This window comes from Phoxinus phoxinus, assembly GCF_949152265.1.
Source record: "Phoxinus phoxinus genome assembly, chromosome: 7".
Classification (NCBI taxonomy): Eukaryota; Metazoa; Chordata; class Actinopteri; order Cypriniformes; family Leuciscidae; genus Phoxinus; species Phoxinus phoxinus.
Window position 1 is genome coordinate 33,870,565 of NC_136882.1, and position 25,689 is coordinate 33,896,253.

General features: G+C 39.3%; 1 protein-coding gene across 1 annotated transcript in view; it reads right to left on the reverse strand.

Annotated features, from left to right (window-relative positions):
• Positions 1-25,689, reverse strand: part of cerkl (CERK like autophagy regulator) — a 59,912-nt gene that overhangs the window by 32,468 nt on the left and 1,755 nt on the right. Inside the window, exons 2-3 of the mRNA XM_079618665.1 lie at positions 12,442-12,675; positions 539-670 (exon numbers count right to left, since the gene is read on the reverse strand). Coding sequence (XP_079474791.1) covers positions 539-670; positions 12,442-12,675 — 366 coding nt within the window. The remainder of the gene's footprint in view (positions 1-538; positions 671-12,441; positions 12,676-25,689) is intronic.

Consider the following 25,689-nt stretch of genomic DNA (forward strand, 5'->3'; position numbering starts at 1 on the left):
ATGAATTTATGAAAACATGTTTTTTATATAAAATAATATATGTTGCTTCTCAAGTAAATGAAAGTTTTTGTTTCAATGATTTTTAGAGTAAACTAAAATTGTCAGTATAGGATATTCTAATATTAGTCAAATGTAATATTTGTTTGCCTCTAAATGTTGATTTTTAGTGTAATCCATGAGAGTTGGCAATTAAAATGGTAAACAACACTAATTTAGCTTTTAAGTGTGTATTCAAATGATGCATTAACATAGGGACCTTGACATTCCTCACCCTAAAATATTGATTTCCTATGATCCACTGCCAATGCCTAATGGCGTAAAGCACCAGCTTGTTAGCATATAGGGAATTGTTGAGCACTGAGTGATGAATCCTATGAGCGAACAGACCCCGAGGGCAGACGCTAATGCACTTCGACCTCGAGTGAGGCCTGAGGGGGCGGGGATCACCTGTGCGTGAAGACTTTAAGCTGAACCTGGGAGGAAAAGCCACCTATGTAACCGTGTGCTATCCCGTACAGTGCAGATGTGTGAGACTTACCGGTGACGTCGGTTTGTATGTCAGCGAGCTTGAAGAGCGGGGCCACTTTGTCCAGGTAGATCTGGTACGCCTCTTTCTTGTGGCTGACGGGGTTCACAAAGACTTTGAGAGATTTAGGACGGTTCTTGAAACCTGCAGAGCAAAATAAAACAAAAGAAACAAAGAACGGGAAGATTCATCAATCCCCTTGTGTCATGAATCCCACGGGCATTCATTTAAGTGCTTGAAACTCATCCAGTTTAGAGAAGTGCACATCTGCTAATGTGAGCCAAAGCCCCTGTCCTTCATAATAATGATTTCTTGCCGTGAGTTCAGCTTTTGTCTGCCACCCTTGCTGCAGAATGGCTCTCACACAGCGTGAGTTCAGTCTTCAAAAATTGAAAAGGTCAGATCAGTGTCTGTTGTTTACAGTGTCTGAATATCTGCCAAGAATGAGGAGAAAGCTTGAATAAATACACCATGTCGGCTCTCGGATGCTGATTTGCTGCTTAAAAAACATTGTCTTATTGTTATCAATGTTGAAAATAGTTATACTGCTTTATATTTTTGGGGAAACTGATACTTTTTTTCAGGATTCTTTGATGAATAGAAAGTTTAAAAGAACAGAATTGATTTGAAATAGAATCGTTTAAGCTTACGTATGTCTTTCCCTTCACTTTTGATCAATTTAATGCATTCTTACTGAATATAAGTAATAATTTTTTATTTATTTTTTAAATCATACTGACCCTAAACTAGTGTATATATTTGAAGTATTGTGGTATCGTGGAATCTCTCCTCCTCATCACTCTTTCTGACTGTCTCTATATGTCCTTCTTTGCAGTATTGAGTAACAGTGGATCATAATTAGCAGAAATTAGAGAGCTGATTTCTCTTCTGGACTTCCTGGAGTGCCTGAGATCGATGGAAGCTGAGGTGAAGCTCAACACTCTCTCTCCTTGCTCCACCATCTCCCTCATTACTCTAATCCGGCCCCTGAAGCTCTCGACCCTCGACCTGCTAACGAGTCGCTACCCTCGGCTTGCCCTCCGCCGTACCCCCTGCTGACATCACAGCGCGAGAGTTCCAGGGGGTGCCCAAGGTCACAGTTCAAATAGACACAAAAACGTGTGCGCAAGTAGATGCAGGATGTGAGGTGGGGAGGCTGGGGGGATTTTGGGATCTTGAAAGAAGATTGCGAGTCTCGCTCAGCGTGGGGATGCTGATCCAATCTCCCACTATGTGGCTCTTGGGGCCCGCAGTGCCGGGACGCTGGGGTCCTTGCGGGGAGCAGGTGCAGGGGGGCGGCACCAGCACTGCTGTTATAGCTGTGAATGGGGCTCAGGAGGCTCAGCAACACTCATCCTCACCGAGGGGGCTTCAGGCCCATCGCGCGACACATGAAAGCAGCGTTGTGAGGCTACGATCATCTATTGCATCAGATTTAGTGTGCCCATTTGCGTCATGAAGCTAAAAAAAAAAAGATGCAAGAGTATCTCCTTTTGGTTTCTGGTTTGCCCAAAATACACTAGCACTGTTCCAAAACCATGTGTTCTATCAATATAGACAGTATTATAAAAAGTTGCGAGGCAATAGCTGTGCTGAAAGGTAGGTAGCATAACTATACTGCTTTCTATGATGCAAAATGTGTACCTCATATAATGTATACTAGAGACGACAATACCAGAATGCACTGCAACAAGCTCAGTAAAAAGATACCTAACAAAAAAAAAAAAGAAAGGAAAATGTTTACCATAGATGCATATACAGTAGACCACATTTGAAGTGAATCAAAAAAGTCCAGCAAAGTTGTCCTAAGACAAGAACGGAAGTTGTCCTAAGGTTTTAATCCACTTTAAATGTTGACTACTGTATATATTTCTTCCAGTTTATTAGAGTTTATCATCATTTTATTATCATTTGTTTTTTTAGAGGATTACATTGTTAGTTCAGCAACACGCAAATGCCAAACAAGTGTTCCAAATAGATTACTTATGAGCTTGTCTTCAAGTTAGGATCCTGTCTTAGATGGTAGCTGCCTATGTAGTAGACAGAGAGACAGCTCAAAGCCCTCATCTCTCATTAAATCATTACCCTGAAATGGGAAACTATGTTTCTGTTGTTTAAATGATCATATCTGAGCTGTTCAGGATAAATCTAAACACCACAGAGGGGAGACTGAGGACGTAGCCTGCTGCTTGCATGCACGATACCGTGTTACTATGGCACATAATCCCATGTTTGTGTGAGCGATGCACGGTGGCTCCCAGGAGCTCTCTGAAAGACAATCCAGACGAAGGGGCCACACTCAGGTTTCACCTCCATGAGCAAGCCCTGTTTGTGTTCCCGCAAAAGGCCACTGTGATTAGCAGACTTCAGAGAACCTGCGTTCACACGTTAATTATAACCGTTTGGGGAAAGCAGACGACTCATCTAAATATTGTGTTCTATGTCGTTAATCACTTTTTTTAGTCTGTTTTAAGGTAAAGCTGTAAGCCATTTATTCATATTTTTTTCTTAAATGGGTGAATTTCACAAACCCTGTTTAGAACATACAGTATCTGTATCATATTTGACTAACAAAAAATTATTTATAATAATAAATGTAAATATTTGTATGACCATTTAAGTTAATATATGTATTATTGCAGTACAGTAATCGTAAGTGCCATGTATATATACTGTGTGTATACTGTATTGAGTATTGAACAGTATATGTTCATATTGAACAAATCAGATATAAATGCATTTGTGCAGTTCAGATATGTTCAATATGACCTGGGTGAAATATGACCCTGGATGTTTTTGTGACATTCAACCACATGCCCTTCATGTGAACAGGTTGGGTTTGTTTGCCCTCTCAATAGCTTTGAAGTGACGTCCACATTTCAGACACATGTACCTGCCACCTGTGGACATTCCATGAGGTCAGCACTTACTACAGCGATGCAGCCGCCCGGTGACTCAGAGGCTTAGGCTGTTTTACCCCTGAGGGCTATCAAGACCGGCTAATGTCACCCAACACAGCGGCTACATCTGTCTCTGTCCAGCCCTCATCTCAGGGCACAGAGGGTGCTGATGGGAAAGGTAAGGAGCATCTGAATGGTGTGGCTAAGGGTCTCCCTGTGGAGAAGATGATTCGGCACAGGGGAGCACTTTTCCCATAATCAGGGGTAAATTACCTGAGAGTGGGGTCAGGTTACACATTGATTTTAGAGACAAACAAAGCCCCAGGACAGCCCGTAAACACTCGCTCACTGCGCTAATGAGAGGACTGACCATGCAGTACAGTCATGGTTTGACTGCAAAGCCTCAATGCGCCATGTTACAGTGCAGCGTTATTTTGTGATTATGAAGTCATTCTGCTCAGTCATTCTGTTCAGTCATTCTGTTGACTTATGCGCCCGTCTTTCAATTCCAATTATGAATTGAGGTTGCAGAATATAATTCAGTTTTAGATGAATTATAGATGGATGGATGGATGGATGGATGGATGGATGGATGGATGGATGGATGGATGGATGGATGGATGGATGGGTGGGTGGGTGGGTGGATGGATGGATGGATGGATGGATGGATGGATGGATGGATGGATGGATGGATGGATGGATGGATGGATGGATGGATGGATGGATGGATGGATGGATGGATGGATGGATGGATGGATGGATGGATGGATAGATAGATAGATAGATAGATAGATAGATAGATAGATAGATAGATAGATAGATAGATAGATAGATAGATAGATAGATAGATAGATAGATAGATAGATAGATTTAGTTTGAAGGTCATAAAGATGAATGTAAAGAGAACAAAATTTTGAGATCCACAGATAAGGAAAAAATGTTAGTCTGATTAGAGTTATGGTAACCCAAGTCAGAATGGGATCTGAAAGATCTAGGAGAAGTTAAATTGGAGAAATTTTGGTTTTGGGTTAGGGATTAAAAAAAAAAAAAATAATTTATACAATAACAGTGTGTTGACTGACAAATAGAGGAAAAGAGAGTCAACGTGCATAACACAGCCATCAAACTGCACTTAAGTAACCCATAGACTGTTCCACTCGCTGAGCCCACAATACCCAAACGGGCTTTCTGGGGTGCACAGAATATTTGCTAATCCTCAAGAACAGATGTCTTATTTTTGCCCTGAAATCCCTGGCTGGCGAGGGGAGTGAGCCCTCCAACGGATAAGCCTAGATTGGGGCCTTGCAGTAGGAAAGGTCAGGATTGGAGAGAAGCTGGATCCGGCAGGCCCGAGGGGAGGTAAGCGATCTGGGGGCCATACAGGAGATGGAGCGGGTGAGAGAAAAAGAGCGTCACTGTCCTGTGCCACTTTCCTACCGGCCGTGAGATCTCCATACGGGGGACGAGTGCTTCGACATTTCCTTAGATCCTCTGCCAAGAGCGGAGCATCTGGCATGGTGTCAGGGACTGGCATTAGCGCGCATTAGCAGTGGGGGAGACCCAGCCCTCTCCAGATTTGTCCCCTCCAGCAGGGGCATCACCAGGCAGGAGCTGCTCCAACCGCTAGACGAGGTGGGGAACTGCGGTGGAGGTTTGGGCTTCAAATCAATACACTTGCTTTCATTGGAGCAATTAATTCACACAGGCGCCATATAATGAGAAAAACCGCGTAGAGGCTCGGAGAATAAAATTAAGTGTGTAATGCATCCTATTAATTATTCCATGTTAAAATGTGGAACGCACATGCATATTGTTCAATTAGAGCCATTGTAGTTCTCGGTGTGGACAATAACACCTTTGCTAATATTAGTCAGAGAGGGGGAAAAACAGCACCATGTGTTAGGTGCCTCCATTATGTCTGCGTACATGTCTATCTATCCGGGGGCGGGTGTGACAGACAGAGAAATGGGGAAGATCCGATGGGAATACGCAGAAAAAATCCACAAGCAGCACTTGGTGAAAGTGATACTGCAGTCGTACCTACAGCAGAGTCCACAGGAGCATCTGTCCATCCTGAGACGTCCCAAAAGAGCCCCATATACCTGGTGCCGTTTAGGGGTGGGAATCTTTAGGCACCACAAGATTTGATTTGCTTTTGAAACTTTCAGAAAAGATTAGCAAAGATTTTACCTTTAGGGTTACAACAGCTTGTCACTGGAGTAGCACTCTTAATGGGACATCTGTGTACCTTATTTACCCCTAAAAGGTTCTAGTAGTACTTTAAGGGTACATGTTACTACTCTAAGGTATGAATATACAACTTTAGGTACTGTCCAAGTGATAGGCGTTTGTACTTCTAAATGTATAATTTTTCACACTTTTCTGAGCATGAAAGTAAGCAGATTACTGTTTATGAGCAACCTTAATTATTATTTAACTAGTCTTTAATTATTACATTTTACAAGTGAAAAAAAAACACACCAATAAGACATAGTACTTATATTAAAGATGCAATGTATGAAACCAAGTTGTAATATCGTCTACACTACAGTACATAATTTTTTTATGTTGGATCAGGGATTTTTAAATATTAAGTGTAAAATAACAAAAGTACTCATTGAGGATAGGATTTTTTGCAACACTGTCAATTAGCATTTTGTTTTCTGTAGTTGTGCATTACCATAATCAACTTTTAAGTGAAGCCTAACTGTGCGTTCACAACGGACGCGAATAGCGCGTCAAATTCGCGCCTGCCGCGTCTAGTTATACGCTTGACCACTTTGTGTCCATTCGCACGTCAATTTCGCTCTTGAATAAAATGTAAAAACATAAGTTTGAAGCGAAATTGACGCGCGTCAGAGGCGAACGTTTCAAAAGTTTCGAAACACGTTGGCGGCCATCTTTTTACAAGATGTGTGATGTTGATAGATCATTTATCGAGAGAGTCACCACTCTGTATATGCTCTGGAGAGCAGAACGGTGGCGTAGGGATCATCGTCGCCGTATTTGGGTCTTCGGAGGCGAACCCAGTTTGGCGAGTTTTTTACCATTTGCTCCAGGAGCTGCGCCTGGATGACGGCTGCTTTCAGCGGTACATCCGCCTGTCCCGCGCCCAGTTTGATGACCTGCTATCCCACATCGGAGCGATCATAATCCTATGTCACTTCATGCCACGTGAAGCAAGCAGGCTCCTGATTGGTTAACACGGCGTGAATTGACGCAGAAGTTCAGATTTTTCAACTCGGGCGGCAGACGCGAATTCGCGTCAAACGCGTGAATGCACAAAAAGCACTATAAAATCATTCGCACATAACGCGCCAGACGCTCAATTTGCCCAAACTTGACACGCGAATGAGGCGTATTTGCGTCTACCGCGCCGCACTCTACGCCTCATTCGCGCCGCAGGATTTTTTTACGCGCGTAACGCGTCTTTGCATTGACTTAACATTGAAATCACTCGCGCCTGACGTGCTATTCGCGTCCGGTGTGAACGCACCATTACACTGATGTGCTACATTAAACATAATTATTAAAGGTGAAGGGTGTCATTTTTTAATGCCACTACTGGTACCAAATGGAATTGCAGTCTCTTTGAGCTTCCAGATTATGCCTCAAATAACAGTAGTTTTGTGGTAGAAATCAACTTGTCTGAACAATGGAAGGGGAAGAATTAGAAAAGTTCTATTTAGCGATGCTTGTGTCCTAAATATTATAAACTTAAGTTTTAATATACATTTTAAATTGTGATTATATGAAGTTTTGTTGCTAATTAGAAATGTGTTTTCAAGAAGTGTTTTCTTTCACAGAAGGAAGAAAATCATACGAGTTTGGAAATGATGACAGAATGATGACTCGTTCATTGTAGACTTGACCTGCAACTCTTTTTATGATTTTTTATTTTTATTTTATGTGAAACAGTATCAAAGTACCCTACTTTAACAGGCATATACACAGAGTTTGGCCTAGCCAGAAAACATCCCAGCTAAAGTAAGAGCACACAAGTCAATAAGATACACATACTGATCCGTTTCCAAGGAGCCAAGGGGAAAGAGTCACCATGGATACGCAGGTTGACTTAATGGAAAACCTGTTAATGTGTAACATTATCCACTCGGCTATCGAGCTATTGTACATCAACTCATGTAAATGCCGCGCAAGCTCAGCCAAAGGCCCAGCTTCCTTCAAATGTCGAACGCATTCTTAAAATCGCGTTCCGAGGGAGATTTCGCTTTCCCTATTATCTTGTTAAACAACTCAAAGCAATTTCATGCACGGCGCACAATAGCAACTGTTGTGCTTTATGCCAAATGCACATATGAATTCAGATGGGTCACAAAAGCCTTTGGAGGAATGAGATGGACCCGGTGCTTGACCCTTGAGTTCTCTCCTCTCTCTGTTTGTCTTTTCTCCTCCCTTTAGGTCTACAACAATAAAGTCCAGCTTGACGCAGGAGTGTGACCACACGCTTTGACAAGAGCACCAAGAGCACATTATGTGTCCGGAGTGGAGCGCCGAGGGCTTCTCGGGCTCTGATTGACCTGCCTAGACTAATCTTTCAAAAGAGGGTTTAAGGACACAAGGAGTCTATTCCAGTTCAACTCGACGACTACATTGGACCCAAGTAGACTGTAGTACAGGTGCTACTATTGTTGCCGGTTGTATCCCCGCTCGTTTGGTCTGTGGCCTGGCCCGACCGCTCGCTCTCTGACCACAGGGTTTAATCTGTCAGCTGGGCGGCCGCACCTCATGTGTCAGCGCACATCACATGGCTTGTCAGAAAAACACGCCGATGCTGCGTATGGCATTCAGAGCTCACCTAGAATAAAATCACATCGGGGGATTGAGGGTCTGGGGGCTTTTTTACCGAACCGTTCACCTTTTGTGCTGAGTGTCAGCTGGGATACACCCTCCATTGTGCCGCCTCCCTGGGAAACACCAGGCCGGGATCCGCTGGGCTGCTGTAACAGGTGAGCACCCCTGTAATCCAGCGAGCCCGCTCTCATCTCCCGAGCCAATGATTCACCAGCGCAGCCAATAAAATAACAGAGATAATCCACCTATGGAAAACATGCGTCTGTGTGCGTGTGAGAGCATGTGCAGGCGATGCAGGGGGGTGGGGTGGACATTTCCACAAGCACCCAACAAACTGCCATGCTTTATTTAACAACTGTAAGAGTTTGGGAAGGTTTAAATATAGCAGGTGATCATGAACAGTGACGTGGAAGCTCATGTAGCACATGATGACTATGCTGCTGTTTCTCATAACTTGCATGGAGAAGGTCATGAAGGGCCCTAGCTAATCAATTTTCCTTTATAACATATAGGAGAGAGAATGTACTGAAATAAGGACGAACTGATTCACCAAACACTGTAAAAAACAAACACTATACAGTAGTCATAACTGATGATCTCATTATTTTAGAAAAACTCACCTATTCATTTTGAGTGATTTCGTCATTCCGCTCTGGAGTTTACATATTTTTACATTTTCTTTCTTTCTTTTTCATTCATATCAGATTTACTGTTGAAATCAGAAGAGTATACTAGCATTACTCTTACTATTTCTGCTATTGTTAATATGCTATTTGGAAAGGCATACTATGCTAATATGCTATTCAGAGTAGTGTAGCAAACTTTTTCTGTCATATCTTTAAATGGCAGAAATTGTAAGAGTAGAACACTATTGTGATTTGTTTGTCTGACCAACGGCAATCTGTTTTGTTTTGTTGGGTTTTTTTTTTTTTTTTTTTACTAAATCAACACCAAAACAGCTTTAAACGTTGCATTCAATTAACCTTCCTCGGGCTATAAATATATTTTGTGATAATGCAGGTTTTAATACTTTTGTCATTCTGTGTTGGTTATAGTATTACTGAAATTACATCAGGTGCATTAATTCAGTAAAAACCTGTTTATTATTTTATCTACACTGCAGCATAAAAAAACGAATCGTGATCTAGTTGAAAAATATAAAAATCCTTAAATTTACTTCCTAAGCAACATTGCTTAAATTATTAAGACTATAGTTTTCAGAGAATGCAATTTGGATAGTGTTTTCAAACTGATTTTAAGATATAAATACATGCGGGGGGGGAAATCCAGTGCGGTAATTCTTAATATCTTGTGCAGTGGTACTTCTTAGGTAAATGAATGTATCTTAAGTTTTTTTATATATATTTTAAAGAAGTTTTAGATATGTTTTACTGAAATTGAATCCCATTTAGAAGTCATTTTTACATTGGGTAAAGTGTGGCTACTTATGTGTATGAGTGTCTGCATTGCTATAAAAAGAAGAAAAAAAAATTCTGAGGAAAATTACCAAGTTTACCAGCATTACAAGGTCACTAAACTGGAAGATATGATGAAACTTTACACAGACAAGGTCTGTAATTTCATGCCAAAACATATAATGTTTAAATCTTCTGGCTATACTTCTGAAACGGTGTATATTGATGGTTTTGGAATGTCTCGATGTACTTCCATTGTAAGACACAATGAATCTCATCTTTGTGTATTAATTTTTCTCCTCACAGCACTAAATAAGCATGTCCTCTCTCCTCCAGGCTCCCTCAAGGCATATTCTTTAATTATGTTAATTAATTCATGTTCTGCCCAAAGTACATGCAGTCCTCACTCACAATTACCCGCAAAAAGCCAGCATTTCAATCTTTAAAGGGCTACAGCTCAGGAACTCTTTCGTGTGAAGAAGTTATAGGGCCAAAAGATTCACTGAGGTGGGGGAAGGGCTTGATGGTATAAAGTTGTGAGGCCTGGACAATCCCCTCCCTAATTCCCAGTGAGTAATGCACCTCCTGAGCACTGCTGTTACATCACCTCTTATTCAGCGCTGTAACTGAAATGCCAGGGATTAGCTGGTGTTAATACAGCATTATGACTAGGCCCTCATCGGACAAAAACACTTTCCAGAGATTTCCCCCTCACCATTATCTAGTCCTAAACTCCTATCCCATGTCCAATCCAGTTTTAAATATAGTGTACTTGTACCGTGTTCAGTATTTATGTGGGGCGCACAGCGGGCAAAGGAGGATTTCTGAAATTGAACTTTCAGCCTAATTGTGAGGCTAGATTATTTCAGCGATAATGTGCAGTGCTGCATTCTCTGCAGACCGGGATTAACGGAGATTACACATGCACATTTTCACAAAGGCAGCGTCTGAATGCTCAACGCTCATTTAGCTGACGAAGGAAGTTTATAGTGTTGCTTATGAAAGAATAAATCATTTTGTTGGTCCTCGGGAGAGTCTTAGACATCCCCCACTATTAAATCTCCTCCTTGTGTCCCTCCCCCAGGTTTTCGGGAACCGGAGAATGAAGAGTTCTGACGCATTTGGAAGGACACCTGTCTCCCGTGCAGCACAGCGATCGCTAGGCAGGCCGCTGGCCTGTCTTGGCAGTGAACGCTAGTGAGAGAAGCACAGATAATTACAAACTCCAGGGAGGCCGTAGGACCAACCTGTTCCTCCAGTCTGATCCAGCAGGTCCTTGCGGCCAACACCACCCTTTTCAAGACCCCCTCCGACCCCCCCCCACCATCAGGCACACCACATAATGATATGGTCATCACACAAAGGAGATGGTGCCCCTCGGCTCTCTCGACAAGCGTACCTTATAATCCAGTCCGTGGAGTTTATTCATGACTTTGTTTTGTGCAGCCAGGATGTTGTTGACACAGCTAAAACATCATATTTGTAGATATATTTGTAGATAAAACCTAGTGATCTATCTTGCTGTCTTCTTAGGCAGGATTCTGATTGAAATAGAACGATCTACACAGGCAGCCCAATGAGTTATACAAATAGCTCTATCAACTTGACTAACAACTGATAGTTTTATTCCTGTGACGCAAAGCTGAATGTTCAGCATCATTACTGCAGTCTTCAGTGTCACATGATCCTTCAGAAATCATTCTGATATGCTGATTTGGAGCTCAAGACACATTTATTATTATTATCAATGTTGAAACAGTAAATTATGCATAATTACAAGAAACTAACACTAAACCAAACTCTAACCATAACTATAGTAAGTACATTATTTGAGTAAGTACAATGTAACTATGTCACCTTAAAATAAAGTGTAAACATGTTTTATTAATATATTCATATTTTGTGAAAATTTTCAGGATTCTTTGATGAATAGAAAGTCCAAAAGAACAGCATTTATTTGAAATAGATTTTACCAATTTAATGCATCCTTGTTAATAAAAAAAACAAAAAAAACTATTATTATTTATATAAAAAAAAAAATCTTACTGACCCAAAACTTTTGAGCAGTGGTGTACACAGCACACACAATATGTGGGTAAAATGGTTCTTGTAAGTATTTGTGTAAAAAAGGCCGAGATTTACTAGTGAATTATTTTTATTTAAATTGTTATTTAGAGGTGAATTGTGTGTTTAACTCAATTGTCAGATTTTTTTGTATTAGTAAACTTTCTACATTTGTAAACTTTCTAGGCTATTACTGTTGTACATTCGTAAACTTTCTAGGCTATTACTGTTGTATATTGGTAAACTTTTAAGTCTGAATAGGTAGATTTTCTAGTCAACTGTATTAGTTCACTTTCTAGTTTGTTCCATTATTGACTTCTTGTATAAAAGGAGGATCCAACATGTTCTAACCAGACAAAGCTCCAAGCTCTTCAACCCATCTAAACCAGAATAGAAAAGTGTTTTTTTTTACAATTTCTTATACAATGTTTTACGGGGCCATAATTATCCCACCTACATTGTGCAATTATGCAATTTCATGAACAGAGTAATTGTGTCCAACTCATTACCGAGTTGAGCAGTCTTTATTCAATAAATGTCAGCAAACACAATAAAATATAAAATGAAGCAAATATTGACCAGGTTAATGTTTGCATGTCATAAATGTACGTCATAAAATTCAGCGAGGCTCCAAGATAAAATAATTCTAAAATGGCTAATGCTTGATATGTGATATTTTTTCAGTGTCTGGTGGATGTTCAACTGTTCTGATGTGTGAACGTACCGCTGAGGATCTCTTTAAGGCTTTGGAACCAAGTCTCACAGTGGTCCACGCTCAGGTTGTTGAAGTGGATGGCGTGGTCCTTGAGTTTGAGCCCTTTCTTCTTGCACTGAAAGAGTGTGATGCCCAGCAGAGTTCCACCCGTCTGCTGCCCGACGGAGCGTCTCCGCTTTACCTTCACAGCAAACACATCCTGTAGCTCCACATACTCCTCCTGCTTCTTCACATCACGGTCAGCTAAAGCAAACACACAAAAGGCAGTAATAAAATCTCTTGTTTAATTTAAAGACTGTAAGATGTAAAGGCCAGTGTGAATAGAGGTTCATTACTTTTCTGCACTTATTCAAATGCTGTGGATTTGCATTCGTAGTACAAAATGACTTGCAGCTCATTTTGTATGTTGATTTGTGTTTTTTTCTTCTTCTTTTGATTACAAAGAAACTGCACTTGAAAATTAAAAGAATTTAAAGGGATAAAATTCTGTCATCATGTATCCACTCTTTTGTAGTTCCAAACTTACGGAGCCCCACAAAAACTTGTGCGTTCCCCTGAGAAACTTTGAGAACGCATATATTTTTAGGGAAATGCAAATATTTCGCGAGAAAACGCAAAAGAATGGACTTTTTATTTTTCTTCCCATCTCGTTTTTTTTTCTTCCGACCACCATTGTCCATTAAGGGGCTCCATACAAACCTGTATAAATGTATACATTTACCTGTATAAAATCATTAAAAATGTGGGTGGTCTGAAAGATTTTCTAAAGAAGTCTCTCATGCTCAAGGCTGCATTTATTTGATAAAAAATACAGTGAAACATTATAGTAATAATATTATAAAATATCATTACAATTTTAAATAAACGTTTTATATTTTAATTTCTATTCCATTTTCTATTTTATTTATCATTTTAATATGCTGATTTGGTGCTCAAGAACCATTGAGAACCAGAACCAGTGCATCAAGAACCAGAACAGTTGAGCTGCTCTGATGAACAGAAAGTTTAAAAAAACAGCATTTATTTAAAATAGAATCTTCTGTAACAATGCAAAAGCCTTTAATGTAACTTTTTATCAATTTATTGTGTCCTTTTCTTGCTGAATTAAAGTATAAAAAAATAAAAATTCAACAACAACAACAACAAAAATCTTACTGACCCCAAGCTTCTGAACTCTTTTTTTGCCCATAGTATAAAAGTCAATGGGGTCCAAAACAACATCAGGACCCTTTGACATTCATTGTATGGATAAAAATATGTTTAAATTTTCTTCTTTTGTGTTTTACAGAAGCTGGAATTGCATACAAATTCGGAACAACAAGTTGGCGATTAAATGAGAATACATTTTTTTTTCAACTATGCCTTCTATGAGAACTAAAACAAACAACGAAATTAAGTTTAATGGGTGGGAATTCAGACTTTTAACAGCGCTGCACTTGATACCCCAGCGTTACGATGGGCTGTGAGTTTCCTGTTCCCTCCTGACCCCCCGCTGTAAATGATTACCCACAGGCAAACTCCAATTAAACCGCACTGAAATCTGTCGCCGAGCCTTAAGATGGACCGAGTTCTGTTGCTGCCTCTCTAAATGACAGTCTCTCTCCTCGTGTGAAAGCTTTTCTTCATTAGGAGCACCCCGAGCCGCACCTCAACGTTTCAGAACATTAACTACCCTCTCACATTACTGCGCAAGACACCAGCCGCCATCTGTTCCTACTCAGGCTTCTGCTCGAACCTCTCTATACCTCCGCCACACCATTTATTTAACACCGGAGCTTCGTTTCATTGTGGTCACTCTACAAAACCCTGAGTCAATTGAATTAGTGGGAATAGGAGATAATCTCTCCCGGCAGAGCTTTCCTTGAGCCAGGGCAAATGACAAAGTGGCGCATGTTAACGGCTGTGTACAGGAACCTGCCTCCGAGAGAGCGAGGGAGGGTCCTGAAGGGTGCAGAGGGAGAACGGGACAAGGCCAAAAAAAAAAAGGGGGGGGGGGGGGGGGGGGGCTTCTCCTCTGCTACATTACAGTAAGCCGGTGCCCTGTCTGAATCAATCTTGGCACATCTGCCTGATGCCGACCGTAAACAGGATTAAAGAAGGACTTATCTGCTTGATGCTAATTGTGTTGCAGTTTTTGCACATGTCCACCCTTTTTAATAAAGAGACTCCAAATGCTGCTGTTCAACTGCTCTTTTCAGGCCGCGGTTGTCAGCATGTGCACTGCGCAAGTCAGGTTGGCCTGGGCTCTGGTGTTCTAAGGCTTTGGCAATAGGACCCAATTAGTCCCCCCAATTAAGAAAAGGAAAATTGAGTTTAAATGAGCTGCCCGCTAAGTAGAAGCAATGAGATGTAGATTGAGATATACTGGTAAAGCACGAGACTGACCAGCGTTTCCTGCTGATCTGCTCTAAAACAGGCCACACAATCGGAACTTTACTTTTTGCTAATACTGTGCTCTCTCTATTTTTGGGAGACCATAAATTCTTGCTTACACACACTTTTTTTTTTCTTCATATCTCTATTGTATTTTAGCCACTTTACAGCTCCACACTTGCTAATCTATTTTTAAGGGAATAATGATGCAACTTTAACAACTGCATTAAAATTGGCAGCAAAATTAATCTCTTGACGTGGCTTTGCTGATGCAATTAGAAAGCTAACGCAAGTAGTATTAGAAAGCTGACATAAGTTAAAATTATGCTAGAAAGAAAAAAAAATCATTAAAAAAACTACCAACGTCATTTGCTCATGACTGATTGTTCCAGTTTCTTTTTGCGGTGAGAAGAGGAAGCTTCATAAGGTTAAGCAATAAAAGCCACTGTTTTATTCCCTTTTTTTTTTTTTTCATATAAGCCTATATAATAACGGTTGCTATGTGATACATATACATACATACATACATACATACATACATACATACATACATACATACATACATACATGTATACATACAGTTGTATAAAGTCTAGAAATTGAGGATTGAGGAGATTTTTTCACGAAAATAAACAGAAATCAGACATGCATATGCAAGGTATTTCTGCTTATTTTGCACTCTTGTCTGGTTTTGGAATATACATTTCATTATTATTAGCATTGATGAAAATAGTTGTGATGCTTACATTTTTTTCAGCCAATGACAATAATAATGAAATGTATATTAGGCATGTATAAAGTTCTCAAAAGTTCTCCTCTTATGTTCCAGGGAAAAAAGTAAATACCAATTTTGAACAACATGAGTAAATGATGACAGAATTGTAACTTTTGGTTGAACTATCCCTTTAAATGGAAAATGTGATCTCCATGTAAATATGATTAGTGCATTACCTGTGGCATACACTCATACCAACAAGTTCATCCAGTATATAACCAAAATGATGCAAAACACACCTTTAAGATGCATAGACAGAATATGTAGATTTCTTGTAAAAGCTGTCACACCTCTTTTGTGTGATCTAAAAGGGATTTGAGAGTAATCCATGCAAAAAAACGCAAAGCTGGGGATAGAGAAGGGGGTTGAAGAAGACTTTTTGCCGCTGGTGCCTCTGCTGCAGGGCACACAAGTTCACAAATAAGAAGGGCCATATGTTCAGGGTCATTGGTCTAAAGGGGCTGCAAAGGGCCAAATCAATATGACACGTCTGGTAACACGCGAGGTCATATAACACGGAGCCCTCCTGAAGACTGACTATGGATCTGTCGTCTCCGGAGAGCTCATCTCTCTTATTGACAATTACATGCGTCTCTGTGTGTAGACACCACTCACAGCCAGCGATGACACACACACACGCACATGCTATCATCACTGGCTGCCGATTCATGTTTTCTGGATTACATAAAACCAGGCTTGATGAAATTCAATTCTGTACAGTAGAGTCGGGCGAGTTATGAAAGTGTGTATCTATACCACGAATGTTATTTCTCGTGCCATTTATACGGCCAAAATAGTTTTATGGCGTGTAATACACACGCACTCCCCACCCCTAATTTTAACCAAGGGTTTTCAGTGCGTATATATATGCGCACAACATTTATGGCATATAAATGGCACAAGAAATAACATTCGTGGAATAGATACGCACTTTCATGAGATCGTGTTGGTTGCTAAAATTTTTCCTACAATTTTTGTGTGTATATAATATACATATAGAAATGTAAATGGTGCTTGTCTATGCAACCGTACTATGGTTTTGAATTTGTGGTTTTCTGTGTTGTTGCTAGGGCATTGCATGGTGATTACTGGCCCAAATAGAAATGTTGTCCTCAACAAGCCGCAGGATTTGAGGTATTATTCATGTCCATCGCACAAATGTTGCAGAATGAGTTGTGTGTCAAAGTTTAATACCTTACAATAGGAGTTTGTTCAAATCACTAAGCCAAGGATAAATAGTAATAGTGATGCCTGTCTTTGCAAACATTTACTTAAATGCCTAAATTGAAGTTGCACAAAAATGTGTACAGGTTCTCCCTTTAGTTTTAATTTTCCACATGTATAACACAAATAATTTTGTGACTGATTTTCAATTAGCTCTTTATGTTAGGAATTGCTGGTTGTCATAAAAGCTATATGTTAGGAAATTAGTTAATTAGTTTGAAAATAGCAATTATGTTGAACCTCACAAGGTGGATATCCAGAGAGCAGAAAACAAAGCAGGGAACGACGAGTCTGTGGCCCCCAGCGTGGCAAGTGTCATATTCTGGCGCACATGAGGCTGATTTCAGATGACAAGATGGGAACAGCCCTTCATTTGAGGCACAGTGAGACATGGGGAGATTAAATAAAACTGTGCACTCTTCTAGAAAACTTTATTGCTTCCAGATGGATACAAGCTTCCTCTCAGCAGCGCTCCGGCAAAGGCGAGACGCAGGGGGCCTGACATCATGTCATCATGCAACTAATGTATAGACAAAAAGAATCAATTCTACACCGGGAGTGATTTGAGCTGCTAGACTTTGTTACAGTGAGATTTCAATATGCATGTTGTCTGATGCATATGCATTGATTTTATTAGTGCTGCTTGAAGCATCACCTTTAGCATTGCTCATACTGAAGATTAGTGATTTGAACAAAACCCTAAACTTCATGTAAACTTCATGATCAACTCATCCCATAGACATAAATGAAACCTGCAGCCAGTTGAGGAGGAGTGTGTTGTTACCTTTCTAATTGATTAGACTAACAATTGTTGCAATGTAGACAATAAAATGGCCAACAAATATCACATTGAAGGAGGGACCCAAGCCATATCTAGATACTCTAGCCAGAAGGCATTTAAAACTCTGTAAAATTGACAACAAGAGATCTTCTGGAGTAAAAATGTTGCTTAAGAATCAACACTGCATAAAATATTAAGTTTTCATAGACTATACAGCACCCTATTATCAAGTGCATTTTTTACAGGTAAGCACCACTCCTTCCTTTAGAAAATATGAATTGTGTCTCCATATAGTAAATATCCATGAATGTCTTTTAAATCTTCACCTGCTTTCACAGGGTTCAGTCTGGCTGAGAATCTCTTTGTCTCATCTTCTCCCTACTCATTGTTGATGCGTGCAGCGCTCTCGCAGATGAAACTAATACCGTGGTTTGAAAGGGGTCCAACTACGGAAAGCCCGTGCCAGGTCAGCAAGCCACTCTTTGCCCCCATGTTGTGTGGGGCCATGTGGTTCCCAGCATGGCGTCCGAGAGCATATTTTCCACCTGTGCCTGTGGAAGCCTGTGTGCCCAGACCCACACACCAAATCCCAATATTTACATTTTTATATTGCCGTTTTCAAGCCCCCAGGATGCAAACAAAGGAGGCAGCGTCTGTTTGTTCCCTGTGTGCAATTAGACTGTGACACTGTATATCCCTATTGCAATACAGAGGGGTCACACACTTGAACTTTGACTGTGTTCGGTACACAAGCCAGCTGATTGGCGTGCACGAGACAATCTGCTTGCTAAATAGCATTTTAAAGAATCTATGAACTCAAAAACTGCATATTACTGTATAATTTGTGGTTTTGGTCAGCCCACAATATAAGTAGTATGTGCAGATTTCCATCATTGCACACATCTCTTGCTCCTTGCATGATTGTTAATTAATACAAATATATTTTGGCAATATGTATGCATTCAGCTACCAATAAGGGTATAGAACTCGCCACTAGAACTTTTGATGGTTTCGTATTATTTTTTGTTTAATTTTGTCAGTGGGATCCAGCGTTGTTTGTTGTTATTTAAATTCAATATATTTTGACTAATTTATGCATTCAGCTACCAATAAGAATGTAGTATTCACCACTTCACTGTTTAAATCAATTCCATAAATTTTTCCGTCAAGGTCAGTGTAGAAAAAGCACCTTTTATATATATATATAGCCTATATGGGGTCCAGTGTTGTTGGATGCCAACATTCTTCATAATATTTTCTATTATGTTTTGCAAAAGAATGAAAGTCGTACCAGTTTGGAACAACATAAGTGTGAGTAAAGTGGAGACAGATTTTTCACTTTTGGGTGAACATCTTTTATAAAAAACAAACAAAAAAAACATCCTTGTTATATTTGTCCTGGTGAAAACACTGCAGATTAATTCAGGCATACGACAAGAAGCATTTCATGCAATGCACAACTGTTCTTATGCTCATTCTTATGCCGACGTACAGTTTTGGAAGTGTGTGTGGCTCTCTCTGTGGCTCTGTAACCAGAGGCTCCTACTCCGAGTCTCAGGTGTTAGTAGAAGAGCTGAGCATGTCTCAGCATAATGACTCATTATTGATGCTAATGATGTTCTGCTCATTATTTTTAAACAGGCTCTAGAAATAAACAATTATCGTCACCTACTTTTCATTATGCTCCAAGCCAAAATAATTTGAGGATATGAAGGAGGGGTAAATGTGATCTGTAAGACTGGATAGCTTAAATAAGTAACATAACTTCATTAATGTGGTTAAATTACTAAATTAACATTACTTATTGTTGCATCCAGTGTTGCAGAACATGTTTTTGTTTGTTGATTGATGCTTATCGAAGAGTAGCTATAAAGTTTTTTTAGCACTGATGTTGACTGATGAACGATCTTGTCTCTCCATGCGGAGGACAGGGAATGTGTCTTGACTAAAAAATGTCCCCCTTCTGTCCCTCGGTACTGTGAAATGGGATCAGATAACCTCAGCGGTGCAATTAGCCTCAGAAATCTGAGGCTGAGCCAGTCAGTCCAGTTCCAGAGAGCTACACTGGGGCAGATGCTCCATGCTGACCGCAATGGTCAACCAAAGTCCTCAGAGTTCTGGGAAAAACAGGTCATTTTCAAAGATCTAATAGTACCGCGCTTGTGTCTGGTAAACCATCCAGCATTTGCTTGCATGACATGCTTGTTCAGTTCAGCGCTCGTATAAATGGCTAAAGTGATCGATGAAAAAAAAAACTGAGAACTAAAGTCATGTTATGATATAATCTGAAATAAAATCATTTTAAAATGCATACAGAAGAAGAATGGCTCTTTGTATCTCTCATCTAATGTATTACTCCCTCAGAGATAAGTGAACATGCGTTCAGGATAAGTAATTAGGTTCTCTCCATCATAGAAAAGAAAATCCCTACAATGGACAATGGCCACTGATTATGGACTTAAAAATAGCCGTTTAAAACCAGTCCTATTCTCTCTTTTTTTACGATTGTTCAGAGGTTGTTCTTCATAGCTCAGAACTTTTAATTGAGTTCTCTGTTATCTTCCAAGTAAATTTCACTTTTGTACGGTGGCCGAGAGAGTTCAATGCGCTGCAACCACTGATCTATATAATATCATTAGATCAGTGGCTGCAAATGAAGAAAACACATGTAAATAGATAAAACACCAGCAAATTAAGAAAACATTTTAATCAATTTGACAACACATGTGCTGCAACAACGCATACAGAAATGCACTGCAAATACTCACAGCACAACCAAATATAGAAACACACTGCAAATACTCACAACACAACCAAATAAAGAAACGCACTGCAAATAGCCTACTCACAACACAACCAAATATAGAAACGCACTGCAAATACTCACAACACAATTAAATACAGAAACGCCCTGCAAATACTCACAACACAACCAAATACAGAAACGCACTGCAAATACTCACAACACAACCAAATACAGAAACACACAACAAATACTCAACACAACCAAATACAGAAACGTGCTGCAAATACTCACAACACAACCAAATACAGAAACACACAACAAATACTCAAAACAACCAAATACAGAAACGTGCTGCAAATACTCACAACACAACCAAATACAGAAAAACACAACAAATACTCACAACACAACCAAATACAGAAATGCACTGCAAATACTCACAACGCAAACAAATAACTGCAAATACTCACAACACAACCAAATACAGAAATGCACTGCAAATAGCCTACTCACAACACAACCAACTATAGAAACACACTGCAAGTACTCACAACGCAACCAAATACAGAAACGTGCGGCAAATACTCACAACACAACCAAATACAGAAACACACTACAAATACTCACAACATAACCACATACAGAAACACACTGCAAATACTCACAACACAACCAAATACAGCAACGTGCTACAAATACTCACAACACAACCAAATACAGAAACGTGCTGCAAATACTCACAACACAACCAAATACAGAAACACACTGCAAATACTCACAACACAACCAAATACAGAAACGTGCTGCAAATACTCACAACACAACCAAATACAGAAACACACTGCAAATAGCCTACTCACAACACAACCAAATACAGAAACGTGCTGCAAATACTCACAACACAACCAAATACAGAAACGCACTGCAAATACTCACAACACAACCAAATACAGAAACACACAACAAATACTCAACACAACCAAATACAGAAACGTGCTGCAAATACTCACAACACAACCAAATACAGAAACACACAACAAATACTCAAAACAACCAAATACAGAAACGTGCTGCAAATACTCACAACACAACCAAATACAGAAACACACAACAAATACTCAACACAACCAAATACAGAAACACACTACAAATACTCACAACACAACCACATACAGAAACACACTGCAAATACTCACAATACAACCAAATACCGCAACGTGCTACAAATACTCACAACACAACCAAATACAGAAACGTGCTGCAAATACTCACAACACAACCAAATACAGAAAAACACAACAAATACTCACAACACAACCAAATACAGAAACGCACTGCAAATACTCACAACGCAAACAAATACAGAAACGCACTGCAAATAGCCTACTCACAACACAACCAACTACAGAAACACACTGCAAGTACTCACAACGCAACCAAATACAGAAACGTGCTGCAAATACTCACAACACAACCAAATACAGAAACACACTACAAATACTCACAACACAACCACATACAGAAACACACTGCAAATACTCACAACACAACCAAATACAGCAACGTGCTACAAATACTCACAACACAACCAAATACAGAAACGTGCTGCAAATACTCACAACACAACCAAATACAGAAACACACTGCAAATACTCACAACACAACCAAATACAGAAACGTGCTGCAAATACTCACAACACAACCAAATACAGAAACACACTGCAAATAGCCTACTCACAACACAACCAAATACAGAAACGTGCTGCAAATACTCACAACACAACCAAATACAGAAACGTGCTCAAATACTCACAACACAACCAATAGTCACAACAAGTTGAGCTCTCTCGGCCACCGTACTTTTGTGTCAGATATTTATCCTAAAATTGTTTAGTAGCAATTAAAACGGACACAAAAGTAACAACTGTTGAGATGTACTGTAGCTTAGATAACTTGGTCTAAATAGAATCAGATAAATTTTATTTAATAGGCCTAATAATAATAATAATAAGAATAAATCATTTTAATCTCAGATTTTGCATGCACTATGATCTCTTCTGAAACTCTGACGTGAGATTATAAGGGATTTTTTTCAGTATAGAAATCTGAGAAGAAGAATACTCAGTGTAAACTCTTTGCTGTCTAGGATAAACAAATGAGATATTAAAAAGATGTTTTTGTAACTTGAATGTGCACAGGCTTCCGGTGTCATTTGCTGTTATTGTAGACAAAAACAGCCCGTTATGCTGCTTAATATTGCAAACTGGTACTTGCTATCATTCTATTTTAATTAATTATCATAAACAAACTAGTTTGTAGTGCAAATAGTTTTACTGTTTACTGCACATTGTCATTCTTCTAGTTATTTCCCTATAGCAACTACCGGTAATGAATGGGAAGTCTTGCACATTCAAAGAAAATAGCTTACTCCCGTCCCGTGTTGCAAAATAAGCCATCATTTAAGCAGTAGATTTCAGTGCAAACATTTTAGACGCTTTTCAGCAACATGCAGCATTTACTTAAACTGGTTGCCTTCTGTATCCAGTTTTATGATTAAAAAATTAAATAAATAAAAGCATACATTTGCAATCTCTGCCCCATGAGCTTTGTTCGTATACGTTTACAGAGCCAGAGGTAAAAGCAGCACACACATGGCATGAACCCACCAGAGTGATCTAAATGAACTGCGTGGACTGGAGGCGTGAACTGCTCTGGCACCCAGATCAAATCACGGTGTTTGTACATTCAACAGACAAACTGAAGTAAAGCCAAGGCCAATGCTAAGCAAATGCAGGGTTCAAAAAGTCAAACCCAGATCCCTTTGGCAAACAATCCCAGTCTCCCGTGCTCTTCTGTGGTTGCGGCTGAATATGAGGCCAATTCAGCGGGCTCTACTTTCATTTGTAAAAGGTGAGCTAACATGTTTACTCTGGATAGGCAGCGGGCTGTAGGTGATGCCTCGTGAGTGGTATTTTTAAAACATACGGTAGAAATAGTGAGTGCTGACCTCTAAAAAAAGAAACTCTATATATTATTTACAGTTTGTCCTGTTGTCAGCCCTGGCTAGTGCTGTCTTAAAGGGATAGTTCATACAAAAATGAAACTTCTGTCATCATTTACTCAGCGTCGTCATGTCGCTTCAAACCCATATGATTTTGTTCCAACAAATTACAAAAGTACTTAAGGACAAACCTAATGAACCATATTATGGCTTCAAAATACTAGGGCTATTATAGCACCTGAGTCATGTGGACTACTTTTGCACTCTTTAAAAGAAAGGTTGCATAAAAAAGTTTTTTTTGCAGTGATGCCAGCATAGAAGAACCATTTGGGGTACTTAAAGAACCTTTCAGTGATCAGTTCCACAGTTTCACATGTTTTTCTTAGTGTGAACATTATAATAATCGTTTTCCACTATAAAGAACATTTTGTGTAATTGAAAGGTTCCTTGGATGTGAAAGGTTCGGGACCATCAATGCCAATAAAGAACCTTTATTTTTGGTGCTTTTTTAAAAATATAATTTTGGACCTTGACAGCTCCGGTCCTCATTCACTTTGATTATATGGAAAAGTCCGAATATTCTCCAAAAATCCATGTTGTGTTCCAAAGAAGAAGAAAAAAGAGTGAGTAAATAACGAATATGTTTACACTAACTGTCAAAAGTTTTGAATAATTAACATTTTTAGAAAGAAGTATCTTCTGCTCACCAAGGCTGCATTTATTTGATCAAAAATACAGTGAAACAGTAATATTTTGAAATATTATTACAATTTAAAAGAACTAGGCCTATTGTCTATTTTGATACACTTTAAAATTCATTCCTGTGATGCAAAGCTGAATTTTCTTCCTCATTACTCCAGTCTTCAGTGTCACATGATCCTCCAGAAATCATTCTACTGATTTGCTGCTCAAGAAACATTTCTAATATTTTCTCATTTCTAATATTTTGATGGAACACAATTGTTTTTGTTTTGTAGGTCTAAATGACAACACAAATAAAATGCATAATCAGAAATCAAGCAACGGGAGAAGTAAACAGAGGTATCAAATAATCACTGAAATCCAACACACAGTGTTGTCATAGAAACAAGCACTGAAATGCCACATTGCAATCAAGTAATTTGATATTGTGTTTGTCTGCTGGGTAATGTCCTCCAATCTCTCACAGTTGTCTGTATTGAGGGATCAGGGGCAATATTCTGATCTGTTATCCCTCGGCGGAAAAAAAGCACATGAGCGACAAATAGAGAACCCCAGTATATCGAGATCTCACTGTCATTTTTTGGCATTTTCAAGGGAACATTTGGTAAAGGCCATAGGGGGTTATTAGATGAATGCTTTCTGTGTAATGAGAGCTCTGGCTTAATAACATTAGCTTGGATCACAGATGAAAAGTACTGTCTATAAAGCTTACGCTGACTGAAAGGCTCTCTTGCACTCGGCAGCGCTCATGCTTTAAAGTGCCTGCACAAAACAACAGCCAAAGACAGGAAGTACATGCCTCAGCTTCAAACTGCTGGGCGTGTATCAAAATTGTTTCATTTTTGTTTCCTGATCAATAAAAACAGCGTAAACCAGGAGTCCGCTCTCTCACAGCAAATTCGGAGAGCTTTTTTTAATGAATGCCTCAATCAATGACAGCAAACGAAAATTCACACATCAAGTAAAAAATTATATGATCAATAAGTTATGACTTATCAAAATAAGTTACTTCACAACTTTAAATAACAACTTTTTTTATAAGTTATACAAGATTAAACTTCTTTTTTTTTAGGTCGGTTTAATGTAATTTAAGTTGTAATGACTTAATCATTCAAGTTGATTGTACTTACAGTAAAAAATGTAAGGCAGCAACTTACAGTGTATGCGCACTTTATTCTTGATACCGCTGCGGTTTCCACGTAAATGACAAAGTTCATCTCTGCATATATTTCTAGTAACTTAAAATGTCTTGATTAAATGTTGGATTCCTTAAATATTACCCAAAGAGAAAAAATACACATGCTGGCCTAGGGTTTCACTGATATCCGATATGAAAATCAAATCCTCCTAAAAAGTCATATGGTTATCTTCTTAGAGTAATGATGCAGATGGTAGTTTTGAGTATCATTTACTTGGACATTTGCTAACTGTCCACAAGACTGACAGATGCCCTACTTTAGGTGGTCACAACAGTCAGCCGGAGTCCATTACCAACACAGCTGTTACACATGAGTTTCTGGCAGAAGTGACATTACCCCCTTTTTTCCCCCCTTTATTTGGATTGCTATATTGTTGTAGCCCTATTTGCTTGTGTAATTTTTACAGTAGGGTACAACGGACCTAAAAGCCCGCCCACAATATGCTTATTTTTGGTT